Source organism: Quercus suber, unplaced genomic scaffold (genome assembly GCF_002906115.3).
Source record: "Quercus suber isolate HL8 unplaced genomic scaffold, Cork oak 2.0 scaffold_480, whole genome shotgun sequence".
NCBI lineage: Eukaryota > Viridiplantae > Streptophyta > Magnoliopsida > Fagales > Fagaceae > Quercus > Quercus suber.
This window is the reverse complement of record NW_027069931.1, coordinates 305,984-319,883: the sequence shown is the minus strand read 5'-3', so window position 1 is coordinate 319,883 and position 13,900 is coordinate 305,984. Positions and strand designations below refer to the sequence as shown.

The 13,900-nt window shown below is 34.5% G+C and overlaps 2 protein-coding genes across 2 annotated transcripts; one reads left to right on the top strand and one right to left on the bottom strand.

Annotated features, from left to right (window-relative positions):
• The first annotated feature begins 1,536 nt into the window (after window positions 1–1,536).
• On the top strand, window positions 1,537–8,066 carry LOC111997720 (pleiotropic drug resistance protein 3). The gene is made up of 11 exons (XM_065762908.1): window positions 1,537–2,891; window positions 3,179–3,302; window positions 3,655–3,740; window positions 4,604–4,688; window positions 5,151–5,310; window positions 5,415–5,491; window positions 6,001–6,054; window positions 6,163–6,253; window positions 6,410–6,711; window positions 6,793–7,031; window positions 7,961–8,066. The coding sequence occupies exons 1-11, from the start codon at window positions 2,503–2,505 to the stop codon at window positions 8,064–8,066; spliced, it is 1,713 nt and encodes a 570-aa protein (XP_065618980.1). The 5' UTR covers window positions 1,537–2,502.
• On the bottom strand, window positions 7,891–11,323 carry LOC111997721 (pentatricopeptide repeat-containing protein At3g06430, chloroplastic). Its single transcript, XM_024029849.2, is given in 5 exon segments — window positions 7,891–9,068; window positions 9,070–9,143; window positions 9,145–9,306; window positions 10,881–11,182; window positions 11,185–11,323. Coding segments are annotated over 5 exon segments (1,509 nt in total). The 5' UTR covers window positions 11,258–11,323; the 3' UTR covers window positions 7,891–8,170.
• Window positions 11,324–13,900: the final 2,577 nt, after the last annotated feature.

Genomic DNA, 13,900 nt, shown 5'->3' with positions numbered 1-13,900 from the left:
TTTTTTTTTCATCTAAAATGCCAAATTTTTGGTTATTTCCTTTGTTCTGCCTCCTAAAATGGAATTATTCTTATTGTGTTATAGTTGATGTACACGGCTTTCTTGTGTCCTATCAATGCATCTTCGTTTGGTATTTGCTTGTTGGCGTGGGTAAGTTCCATTTGATATATTTTTTTGACTATGATGCAAAGTTTTTCGGATTGATGAACTGGTAAAATTTTGTCTTTGCATAAAAAGTATAGATTCAGATCTCGTCTTATTTTATTCAATAACAACTACACTTAATCCCAATTTGTTAACTTATTTATACAAAAAAAGAAAAAGACCTAGGATGCAAGATTTTCCAAATATAAGAAAGAACTTATGCTCGGTTTTTTGTGTCTAATTGATTTACTTAGACATAACAAGCACGCAGACCAAAACAAAAATTTGCTCCGTTCACGTTATTTATATAAAAAAATCCTAGAATGTTGATTCTAATTTGAACCCATTATTGGAATTAATTTTTTGCTCACCAATAACAGTTAATAATAATATAACACTCAAAATTTGTTGTGAAATTGATGTTGAGATTTGCTTGTAATTATTTATGTGTCTTCTGGGCTAGTAGACATTATATTTGAAATTGAGGAAGTTAGGAAGAGAGTTGAGTTTTTCTCCAAAAAAAAGAAAAGAAAAAAGAAGAGTGTTGAGTTATTTATTAATAAGAGAATTAAGCAAAGACTACCCACTACACTCTTTCTTCAATTTTATTTATTTATTAATATATATATATATATATTTATATATATTTGAGTCACTTCTCTCCCTTCATATAAATACAAAAAACAATAATACCAAGATTTAGTCTAATTATTTTGGATTTGTTATGGATTTTCAACGTACTCTATTGTTATATCATTCTATTTTATCCCATAAAAAAAAATTATCCCATAAAATAAAAAAGAGTGAATGTGTCAGCCGTTTGAAGTAAAAAAAACCTTTTTATGTTATTTATTAATATCAAGGTAATGGCAGAAGGATTTGCACTTGGACGGTATTATTTCACGTAATTTTTATTAAGATACAAGTAATGGCAAAACGGTTTTGCACTTGCACGCTATATATCATAATGTGACACCATCCTCACATACAAAGTTTAATGTATAAGATAACACTTAGTATTTGTTGGTAATAAATATTATTGCCTACATTCATTCTCATATTATATGCATTTAAAATGTGAAATATAGTGGGTTGTAAAATTTCTTGTCACCGAATAAGAGATTTGAGTTCAGTCCCATCCTATACTAAAAACCAATTGCTATCTTGGTTTGATGATAAAAAATAATCATCATGGAGCAGATGTCATAAGTTTGAAACACTATCCTAACTAAAAAAAAAGTAAAATATATTACATGTTATAGACACAGTATGTTGTTGAAATTCAATCACAAATTTAATGCATAGGATAATATGTTCTGCATATTGCCAATATTGGGCCTCACTCAAAAGAAGAAATGTTGCCAACTAAGGTTAAGCACAACACGCGATCAATAAGGTTATGATGTCTTTGATGAGTTATATTGTGTGTTAACTGTTTGTCAAATTGCCCCCAATGGCCTATCTAGCATTAAAAAAATTTCTTTATCCTGTGCCGTCCCATGCCCTTCCATTGATTAAGCAACGTAATCCCTATCTTGAGCTTTCCGAATGTCAAATTGCATTTCTGTTGAGTGTATAAACAGGATGCTGATAATGTTCTAATTCCTTGACTGTCTTTCTTTGAGAGCTCAGTTACAACAACCCAAGTCAGATGTAGATTCTATTCACACTCTTATTTATAGCTTTGTTGTTAATACTTGTATGGGGCCCACTTTTTCAAGAGGCATGGGATCAACACATTGGAGTCAGATGTGGATTGGAATTATTTAAACCACTTTTAAAAAATAAATGTGACATGCTTGTGTGTGATCTTTCCAGATTTCTGCCATAGAACTGTTGAATTCTATGGAAGTTTGCATGCATGATTGTTGTCTACATTTTAAGAAGTAATTAGACATGGTTCATGGCGCTGAACCTAATATTATTCAAATAGTCCATGAACATGAAATCCTTGGTCCGGGTCAAAGATGTGCTTATCATACTTTGGTTGGAAGAAGTCAATGGAATCAATTCTTCCATATACAAAGATTTAATGGTCTAGCAGTAACTGAATGAAACATGCTGTTTTGTACATGGAAATACTGTTTTGTCTATGTTTTGTTCTATTCTTTCCTTTTCCTTGTGAATCTTAATCATATCTGAAAAATTATTTGATATTTAATTTATGTATTAGGAGGAAAAGGTGTAAATCAAATGATGCTTTTTTCCTTACAAATAGTAGTCATGTCTATAAATAGCCTGTTCAACAGCAATCAACTTCCTAAGATAATACATTACATTGCACTTTGCATTATGTGTTTCTCTCTCATCTTTCTCGTTATACATGTATGAGTTTGAAGCTTTTCAGCTTATCCAATAATGGCTCAGCTGGGAGGACCAGGTGAGATAGAGGCTCTGCAAGTTGAGTTAGCAGAGATTGGAAGAAGTATAAGGTCTTCATTTAGAAGCCATGCCTTAAGTTTTGGGAGCAGTTCTGCTGTAAAGTCTGAACATGATATTGATGACAATGATGAATATGAGTTACAATGGGCTTCAATTCAGAGACTACCCACTTTTGAGAGAATTACTTCAGCTTTGTTTGATGTTTATGGTGGCACAGGTGCAGATGAAGATGCTAAAGGGAAACACATGGTTGATGTTACCAAACTTGGAGCTCAAGAAAGGCATATTTTCATAGAGAAGCTTATCAAACACATCGAAAATGATAACCTCCAGTTATTGCAAAAGCTTAGAAGGAGAATTGACAAGTAACCTTTTTTTCACATGATATTCATGTATCTATTAACATATATTGCACAAACATACACATGTTTGTAAATTAATATGAATGTGCATACCATGTACATCTATTTTGTTGTGCATAATATATTCGAAAATATGTGGTTAAGTTTGCTTCTTATTGGATGTCTGATTGTTTCCAGAAAAGTTGTCTCTAGAGTGTAATCAAATCTCCTTGTCTTGATGAGCTTAAATTTAATGCTGCATCTATAATAGTCTGATAATTCATTGTTTATGGTTAATTATTGATTTACAGAGTTGGAGTTAAATTGCCTACTGTTGAAGTGAGATATGAGAATCTCTGTGTAGATGCAGAGTGTGAGGTAGTTCATGGCAAGCCCCTCCCCACTCTATGGAACACCCTAAAAAGCACGATTTCAGTAAGTTTCTTGACTCGTAGGAGTGACTTCCATATTTACTATTTAATTTAGTCGCTGACCCTCTGGATTCCCAAATGGAGACGTGAGAGTGAAAACAAATATTTGACATGCATATTATATCCTGTGGTAGTCATTACATTAGGAACTTCCTTGCAAAATGATCTTTGGTCTTATGTTGTGAATACCTCAATGCTTGATGGCCATTTTGTATTTGTCATATTCACTGATTCATCTTTTGGATAAGCATGGAAATGGACCTGTACTGCTTGACTTTAAGAGCTCAAAACAAATTGTCCACTAGAGTCTTTTATTTATAAATTTTTAAGGCATTGGAGCTTTCTGTTTGTGGCAGGGCCTTGCCAAGCTTCCAGGTTCAAAAACTCAACAAGCCAAGATAAGCATCATCAAAGATGTCAGTGGCATTATTAAGCCTGGAAGGTATTTAGCAAAATTTAGGATTCAAAAAAAAAAAAAACTTTAACTAAATGAAAGGATATTGTCAATGAATTCATATTTCTTTTTTCTTTTTGAGAAGTAACTATTGGCCCCAAGGGGACGATGAAGGGGATATTCAAACTTCTATGAGTTCATATTTCTTTTTGTTGATGAAATAGACTTTTTAAATTTCAGTTACAGAAGACCATGTTTCTAAAGCTCTGTTTGTTGCAATAAGTTTGAAAATATGGATATATATGACTCCTTCAGATTTAAACATGACATGATTTAGTTTGGGTCAAATATCCTTTCAAATTAGATTTTGTCCAATTTGGTAGGGTGATAATACACACAAAAAGGTGATGAACAAAACCATGAGTTCTACTCTCCATGAAAAGAAACATATAGGTACTTCTACAGTTTAGTTAGTCCATATGATATCTCTGGCTTATGCATGCTGATTATTGTAGCCAATGATTTTTGGTCTATTTATAGATTTTATTATAAAAATTTCCAAAGTTAATGGAAGTCACTATCTGGAGGGATGCTTTCACTTTTTGAGACTGTAATTGACCCACGTTCTCGAGACCTCAGTACAAAGCTACTGATTGCAGAATTAATCAGTTGTACCTATTGCATGTATCACAGATTTTACTATCTGTCCTTAGAGAGATCAGCTGATTTCTTATATTCCTCATCACTGACTGATATCTTCCTCCAATCGGTTCACATACCTTCTAAAAAATTCCTATGGAGTGAAAAATGGAAGAGTTTCATATTATCACTTTTTTGGTGCTCCTTAAGAAGGAAAGAATAGAAGTTTAAGAAAGGTGAAAGTTGACTAACTTTGGCTTGCTTTGCTGCAGGATGACTTTATTGCTTGGCCCTCCAGCATGTGGCAAAACTACACTATTGTTGGCCCTGTCAGGAAAGCTAAGTCATTCTCTAAAGGTTCAGTCTTTAAATCTTTTTGAGACCTTTGCAAGGTCCTAGAAAAACAATACATTGGCTTTCTTTAGAGAATTGGAGCTCAATAAAATAGCTTTTGAACTTTTAAAGACTCATTCAAGCTATCTCATAATAATTCATCCTGTAATGTTGAAGGAAATTGCGTTCAAATAATTGGTGTTTACATCAGATCCTATAAAAACATGATTATATGCTCTAGACTATTCAGTTAATTTATACTTGTTTTCACTTGATCAGTATGCAATATGAATTGCATCTTTAAATTCTTCTTGAACTAATGCATTCTTAACAACCTGTGTAAACAAAATAAAATGTCATTATTGGGCCATTTGAAACTCTTTCTGTTCCTTCTATCTACATCAGTATTATCACTTATAGCATTATCTCAGATCTGTGTGCCTTTAAATTTTATTTTGACTTTTTTCATGGTTTTTCTTTGATCAGGTTAGTGGGGAAATATCTTACAATGGCTATTTGCTGGAAGAATTTGTTCCTCAGAAAACGGCGGCATACGTAAGCCAACATGACCTGCATATTCCAGAGATGACTGTAAGGGAAACACTTGATTTCTCTGCATGCTGTCAGGGTGTAGGAAGCCGAGTTGGTAAGAACTCCTTGGCTGAGGAAAAATGGTGATTTTAATGCAAGATTTTTATCAAGCAGGTTTCAAATTGATATTGATGAGTAGTTTTTATTTATGCATGAAAGACATTATCAAGGAAGTCACACAAAGGGAGAAGCAGGAAGAGATTATCCCAGATCCTGATGTAGATGCTTACATGAAGGTACCATATAGCATACATAAAACTTCCTCTTCATGTGTACATAGCTTCTCACCATGCTTTCACAACTTCAGCAAAGCCAAAATATTAAGCAGAAATAACTTATTGGACATTGATGTGGTTGAACAAGTTTGTTTCTTTCATATGTAAGAGTACAGTTTATCCTATTGCTTCATTTTTTTCCTTGAAAGAATGAAAGGAAAGTAAATTAAAGTAAATATTTTAAATGCTTAAGAGGGAAACCATAAGTTAGAAGTTTTGTTTCCTCTCTATTGTCCTTAAAGACAGTCTTAGATCCTGATTCCTAGGGGTTGGCTACATAAATCCATTTTTGCTATTCAGCTCTAAATAAGGTTGGACTCAGTTAGATCATCATTACAGAAAAAATTTATACAATAAGAAGTTTATTTTAGTAAGCTAATCAATGTGGCATTCATACAGCATGTAATTTATTTATTTATTTTTATATCCCTAAAATGCTTAATGCAATGTTCTCTATTCCAATGGTTCAGGCAATATCAGTTAAGGGATTGAAGACTTCCCTTCAGACAGACTACATCCTAAAGGTATAGTTTTCTAGGTTGCTTGTGCAGAGCTCAATATCATGTCTTCATCTCTTTTTTGGTGAACCGCTCTCAATCCTTTTTTTTTTTCCGTATTAATATGTCTTACAGATCCTTGGTATCGATATCTGCGCAGACACTTTGGTTGGAGATCATGTAAGAAGAGGCATATCTGGTGGTCAAAAGAAAAGGTTGACCATAGGTAGTGTGGAGATTATGCAAAGTTTGTAGATGATGAATCTTTGTAGCATAGGCTTAAATTAATGTTATATGTAATATTCTATTCCTGAATAAGTTGTGCTTTTAAATTTCAAGGGATTGAATCAATATGATTGTTGATATATTTTGCATTATCTAGGTGAGATGATTGTGGGACCAACAAAAGCCCTATTTATGGATGAAATATCAAATGGCTTAGACAGTTCCACCACTTTCCAGATTGTTTCTTGCCTTCAGCATTTGGCTCATATCATTGATGCCACTGCATTGATTTCACTTCTTCAGCCTGCACCTGAGACCTTTGATCTCTTTGATGACATTATCTTGATGGCAGAAGGGAAGATTGTGTATCATGGTCCACGCTCTTGTGTTCTCAAATTCTTTGAGGACTGTGGGTTTAAGTGTCCAGACAGGAAAGGTGCTGCTGACTTCCTTCAGGAGGTAGATTTGTCTTTCATATTTGCATATCCAACTATTTCTCGTCATACGATCGTAACTGGTTTCTATATTCTTTTGCTTCAGGTTATCTCTAGTAAAGATCAAGCACAGTACTGGCACAAAACAGATCAAGCCTACAATTATGTTTCTGTTGATCAGTTTGCTAAAATATTCAAAGATTCCCATCTCGGCCACAAGTTAGATGAGGAGCTCTCTAAGCCATTTGATAAGTCTCACAGCCACAAGAACGCCCTATCCTCTAGACCATACTCATTAACTAAATGGGACTTTTTAAAGCTTGTACAAGGAGGAACTAAATCTTGGTATTATTGTTTTTTGTATTTATATGAAGGGAGAGAAGTGACTCAAATATATATAAATATATATATATATATATTAATAAATAAATAAAATTGAAGAAAGAGTGTAGTGGGTAGTCTTTGCTTAATTCTCTTATTAATAAATAACTCAACACTCTTCTTTTTTCTTTTCTTTTTTTTGGAGAAAAACTCAACTCTCTTCCTAACTTCCTCAATTTCAAATATAATGTCTACTAGCCCAGAAGACACATAAATAATTACAAGCAAATCTCAACATCAATTTCACAACAAATTTTGAGTGTTATATTATTATTAACTGTTATTGGTGAGCAAAAAATTAATTCCAATAATGGGTTCAAATTAGAATCAACATTCTAGGATTTTTTTATATAAATAACGTGAACGGAGCAAATTTTTGTTTTGGTCTGCGTGCTTGTTATGTCTAAGTAAATCAATTAGACACAAAAAACCGAGCATAAGTTCTTTCTTATATTTGGAAAATCTTGCATCCTAGGTCTTTTTCTTTTTTTGTATAAATAAGTTAACAAATTGGGATTAAGTGTAGTTGTTATTGAATAAAATAAGACGAGATCTGAATCTATACTTTTTATGCAAAGACAAAATTTTACCAGTTCATCAATCCGAAAAACTTTGCATCATAGTCAAAAAAATATATCAAATGGAACTTACCCACGCCAACAAGCAAATACCAAACGAAGATGCATTGATAGGACACAAGAAAGCCGTGTACATCAACTATAACACAATAAGAATAATTCCATTTTAGGAGGCAGAACAAAGGAAATAACCAAAAATTTGGCATTTTAGATGAAAAAAAAAATGAGTTGAAATTTCAAAACAATTAAAGAATCACCTCAAGTTTGCAAAGAGGGACTAATCATGTCTATTAACACATCAACTATGTACAAAAGGTACCAAGATATTCCCCCTCATATATCAGGGATGTTTAAAGGGTTATACAGTACTTCAGAAAGACTTGCAGACACACAGCAATTGTTGTTATCCATCCGAAGCTGATCAATCAGTAACCTGCTGGTAGTGCCCGGTGCCTCATCATAAGAACAATTCAGCTAGACCCACGAAAAGGTAGAAAATAAAAAACAAGCAGTTGTGTTAAGTTTTCAATCGATGTCAACCATAGAGTCAATTTCAATGGCATCATCACTTTTATGAACATCTGCCATCATCTCCTGCTCCAAATCATAGATCTTGTCAGTCATACCTTCCTTTCTATATGCCTCAACCATGATAGAATATGTTGTGGAATTTGGTTGACATTGCTTATCTTTCATCCGCGTAAAAACTCTCTCCATTTCCATCAAATCATTTGCCTTTGCACAAGCTGATATAACCGCATTATAAAAAGAGGCATTCTCAGGTATCTCAAACTTCCCAGCTAACTGCGCACTGCTAATCACCTTATTGAAGAGACCTGCATTGGCATATCCATTAATAAGACAGCAGAAAGTCTTGGTGTCTGCTTTCATACCCTCAGCACGCATCTGATCAAATGTGTACTCCATGTGCTTTGCATCCCCAGCATCTGCAAAAGCCTCGATCACATTGTTGTAAGTAGATGTTGTCCATGGAAATTGAAGCTTCCTCATGTATTCCATCACAGATGACATTTTGTCATACATTCGTTTTTTCCCATAAGCACCAATCAGGATATTAAAAGTGCGTGTTTCTGGCTCAATCCCAAAATTGCGAAATTTCTCATACCATTTCTCCATCATATCAAGCTGACCCTTGTTACCAAACACACTAAGGATAGTGTTCATTGTCCAGACATCAGGTTTACATGTTCTGCTCTCCAGCATCCCTGATAGCACCTTTTCCATTTGGTCAAATTTCCCCGCCTTACCATAACCATTTAACACAATGTTCTGTGTGACTGTGTTTGGAGTTATTAACCTTTCTGCCATTTCTTCGTACAAGGACTCAACTAGTTCAAATTGACAAGCATCCACACAAGGTTTTATCAAGGTACTGTAAGTAAAAACATCAGGTTGACAATGGGAGGATCTTCATTTGATTAAGAATTGAGAATGCCTCATCAATTTGATTTTTCCGACAATACGCCGCAAGTAAAGCTTGTGTAAAGTTCAGAAGTAGGTTCCAATCCTTCTTCAACCATTTCATCAAAAAGTTGTCTTGCACGATGGGGTTCGCCAGATTTTCCAAGCAAAACAAGGAGCTTCATGTAAGTCCCTTCTTTAGGTTGATAAAAGGGTTGTTCTCTGAGCATCTCAAAAACCTGAACAGTCAAAGTAACCACTGCTGCACATAAGAGCTAAAACAACCAGATTTTGATTTGAACCCACTGATAGGACATATTTATACAACTTATACTTATAAGATAGTAAACTTCAAAATGTGAGAATGCTTCTTTATAGTTTATAAACAAGAGGTGGAAGAACAAAAGGCTATGTTCTGGTAAAATTCACATTCCAGCAGAGCCAATTATAAGCATTTAAAACATTTTTTCACAAGAAAATACTTGCAAGTTTGAAACTTGATAAAAGCTACGGTTTTTTCTTTTTAGCAAAGCAAGTGAAGAAGGAGATGAGTGGATGAAGCTTATAAGCATTAGCTCAAACCCACCCTCAAAAAAAATTACTCCAACATCTAAGGTAGTTTAGGCACTTATACATACATATCACCACTAACTACTTAGTGCTCATTTGGCATTGCCGTCGAAAGTAGAGGCTTTGGTGTTTTTAGTGTTTTGCAAATTACAGTAAATAGTATTGAAGTTCTGGATTTATAAATAATGAGCAGTGAATTGTAGAACTTTTAACTAAAAGCTCCAAATATCAGCTTTGGCAAAGTTGTTTTTCAGCTTTAAGGACCCCTTTAAAGCTCTCTAACAAAATTGGCAAATGTTTGGCAATTTCTGCTAAAAGAGCTTTAAAGCTCTCAAAGCACTTAACATACCACGGAGACACACCCAAAGAGCTTTAGAGCTCTCAAAACTCTTTTCTGGTTGTGTGTAGCCATGTGAACTTAGAGCTCATCAACCAGAAAAGAGATTTAAGAGCCCTAAAAGCTTTTTGGAAGAAAAAAGGGTCAAGAAAAAGTGGTTAAGTTCCATTAAGCTTTTTTTTTAAATCAAAAAAAAAAAAAATCGACTAGATATAGCAGAAATCCAGATCTTTTCAGACAAAACTTGTTATTGCTTCTAGGGAACCAAGACCTCCTACTTCGAGAGGGAGTCCAGACCTCCATGTTAGACTATCTAAAAATTTGTAACTTAGAAATTCAAGACAGTTCTTTATTCATTGTTAACATATGAATTCATACAAGACAGTCTTCTAAATAGATAAAAATAAATACTAACTCCCTATAATCTATCAATCAAACTAATTGTAATCCTAACTAATCCCAATCAAAACTAAGTTTTTGAATAAATAAAACCCATCTCCATCATTATTTATTCAAAATAAATTAAGCACCTAACAAAACTTTACAATTCTATTCACTAGAATTTACCAAACTTTCAGCTTCACTGCTAAAGCTTTAATTTATACAGCAATGCCAAAAGGGCACAAGACCAATTGGGCTCCAAATTTTATTTATTATTTTTTTTCCATTTTTTTTGGGCTAAGCAAGTACCCTAGTTTCCTTAGTTGACAGCACAAAACCACTAGTTTCTTGAAAGAATAGTGGAGCATTTCTAAGATAAAGTCTAAGCAAGATTGAGTGGTAAGAATTTTATTGTTCAAATTGTTACAATATTCACATCAACATTCAAATGCCCAGAAACCAAAACCACAGTCTTATTAGCCTAGCAGCAAAATAAAGAACAAAAAAGAGAGTAAAGGGTCAAACCTGAAGGGCTTGGAGCCATTGTTTCTTTTGGATAAGTTCAGACAAGGTTTCAGTGACAGTGTTAGCCCAGGCCTTGGCGTTGTTCTTGCGGTCCAATTTCTTCTTCACATTCTTGAGAGGTGTCTTCCTCTTTGAAGTACCATATACTGAGGTTTCTGAAAACCCAGGGAACTCACCTTGCTTCCAGTGCTTCTTTTTGGCCACTGAAGACGATGATGATGAAGATGAAGTAGTGGTGGTGGTGGTTTTGGATGGTGGTGGTGCAAATGCACAGTGGATGAAGGTAGATGGTTTTGGTGATGGGGTCTGAGGTTGGTGGTGGGGAAAGAGGTGTTGTTGATGAGTGAAGATGAGAATGAGAGAGAGATTGAAGCCATGACTGACTGTCTACTGTCTCTGTGATTTTTCCCTGATGAAAGAGGTGGGCGGGTTTGTGGGTTTTAGGAGGGCATCCAAATGACTTCTTTGGCCTTATCTTCAACTCTTCATGTCCAAATCTCTCTCCGCTACTTTTTTTTTTTTTTTTTTTTTTACTGATTTTTTAATTTTTTATAAAAAAATTTTCTAAAAATTGATGATTAATAGATACCCTAAAAGCACTCGTTAACTCTATATATATATATATAGATGGGTTCAAGTTATATAATGTAACTCTTATAAATTTACTCATTTTTTACGCCATAAATTTCTAAAAAAATCTAACAGCTAAAAAGGTCTAACTGCTAAAAAACATCTTTAAGTTCAACTTTCCACTAGATAATGGGCATTGACCTCCAACAAGATTTGAGGCAGCCCAAGACTCTTGATTCATTGTTTGTGTAAGATAATTTACCCATCTGTTGTGGTGCTGGGTCTTATATTTTGGGGCATTAGTGAAAGTAGTTGTTTGATATGCAGTTGCAGCGAGCAAGGATGTTAGTGTGCATTGAATATAGCTATATTCACTGCACACTAAAACATCTTGGTGTAGCTACCACTTTCCATGGACCATGAAAATGGTATGATATGTGTTGGTACTCATTTTCGTGACACATTTTTTTACAAGCTCAATTCATGTATTATGTTTTATTTTATTTTTTTAAGCATGGCCCAAGCCTATGTGACTTATTGAGGAAATTGAGGAAGTGTGATCTGGAGAGTGTGGGTCGGTTCCTTTCATACCTTTTGCATGAGCCTAACCCATACATGCTACCAAGTGGGCAAGGGGCACTGGTAGTACCTTTAGGCTAATAGACGAGGTCTTGTACCTAAAATTTTCACTTTAAAAGAGCTTTTATGCCCTGGATGACTGTACCCCTAATTTTTAGCCCAACTCCATTTTCCACACCAAAACACATCTGACTCTAAGAAAAAGGCTAAACAGCCTAGCTCACTCAACCACCCAAATGCAATCTCCAAGGGCCTACCATCTCTAGGAAACATCAACCGATTAATTTAGGCTACTTTATTTCCCAAATAATGCAAAAAGCAAGGCATCCCTCTTACCCAATTAAATCAAATCTGACCATAACTTCTTTGATTCTTACCTTAGGGTTCAAAGCCTCTTCTATTGACCAAAAACAATCACTTAGAGCACCCCAAGTCCAATAAAAAAGACCCCAATCAGATTCAAAATAGGGAGCCACATTCTACCCACATACCTGAAACTTCAAAACAAAACCTCATTCAGCCATTCAACAATCTCACTATTCCAAAGCTTGGGGGTGGAAATATGGGTACAGGAGAACCTTCTCTCTCTTCCTCACAACCTCTCTCAATTTCCTTTTCTCGATGACTGTGGGTCGAACTTTCAGACCTATTGAACCACATTTTTCCCCCATAGAGTTGAAAGTTGAGAGCAAAAACCCACTGAGTCAGGAAACATTCTCACAATTCTGAACCTTAAGGGTAGAAATATGAGTACAAGGGAACCTTCCCTCTCTTCCTCACAACCTCTCTCAATTCCCTCTTCTCGGTGACTATATGTCGAAATTTTAAACCTGTTATGTTTTTATGGTTTTCTACACTTTTGTTATAAGCATTTTGATTCTCTCTTGTCCAAGCACCATTAGCCTTTTTTTCATTATACATTTGGAATTTTGAGCTTGATTCTCCACAATAAACACCTCTAAAGAACCCAAGGGGAGATTTGGGCCATTCTCGCATTTTCGGCCCTTGTCGCAAAAACGTCCCCGACAATATGAAATATGGCTACCACTTTTCCCTACCATGTCCATGAGAATAGTATGTTATAAATTACCAATTATTAGAATATAGTGACTTTAATTGTTAAACAATTATTGTGATATATATTCCCTCTTAATAAATAGGACTCAACATGTGGAATTTTTAATAAGGAAGGTAGAGTAGGGACAAGATTTAAACTCAATACTACATTATCAATTATTTCAAAAGTTTTAGTTATTAGAAAATAATGAATTTAATTATTTAACCATCATTTCGACACCATGAAAGCTAAGTGTTCAACTTTAGTAGAATTTCCCCAAAATTTGTGTATGGGTATTACCTTAGGACCTAGTTAGTGAGACAAACAGCATTAGTCCATAGAGTAAACTCAAAATTAAGCATTGTTGCAACAGTGTAACAACTCAAAATTGGGCATGGATGACAAAAGAACCTTTGTCATTCTACATTTTAAGGGCTAATACATGTCAGTCTTTGCATAGTCCAACAAACAAGTCTTTTATAGGTAAAATAAAATAAAAAAATTAAAAAAGACACAGAAAACTTCCATGTGCTTATCATTTATTTCCACTATGAAGATTAAATTACAGGCCAGGTTTCAACTGGAAATATTGCTAACATCCACAAATCATTTTTTTGTTTATATTATTCGTTCGTCTACCTGATAAAAGCTCATAAATATTTTAGAATGGAAACTATTACGTGGCCCTCGTGGCCAATGAGTCGTTTTGTTCTATCCTAATCAAACTGTATAAATATTGCTAACATCCCTCGCAGAAACTGTATATCGAACAACTACTTTCACCAATGCCCCAAAATATAAGGCCCAGCGCCAC

What these genes read in the sequence shown, in the direction of transcription:
- LOC111997720 (XM_065762908.1), top strand. Translation starts at nt 2,503, where the DNA reads ATGGCTCAGCTGGGAGGACCAGGTGAGATAGAGGCTCTGCAAGTTGAG. An exon ending in AGCTAAGTCATTCTCTAAAG is followed by an intron (nt 4,689 to 5,150) that starts GTTCAGTCTTTA and finishes TTCTTTGATCAG; the next exon opens with GTTAGTGGGGAAATATCTTA. An exon ending in ATGTAGATGCTTACATGAAG is followed by an intron (nt 5,492 to 6,000) that starts GTACCATATAGC and finishes CCAATGGTTCAG; the next exon opens with GCAATATCAGTTAAGGGATT.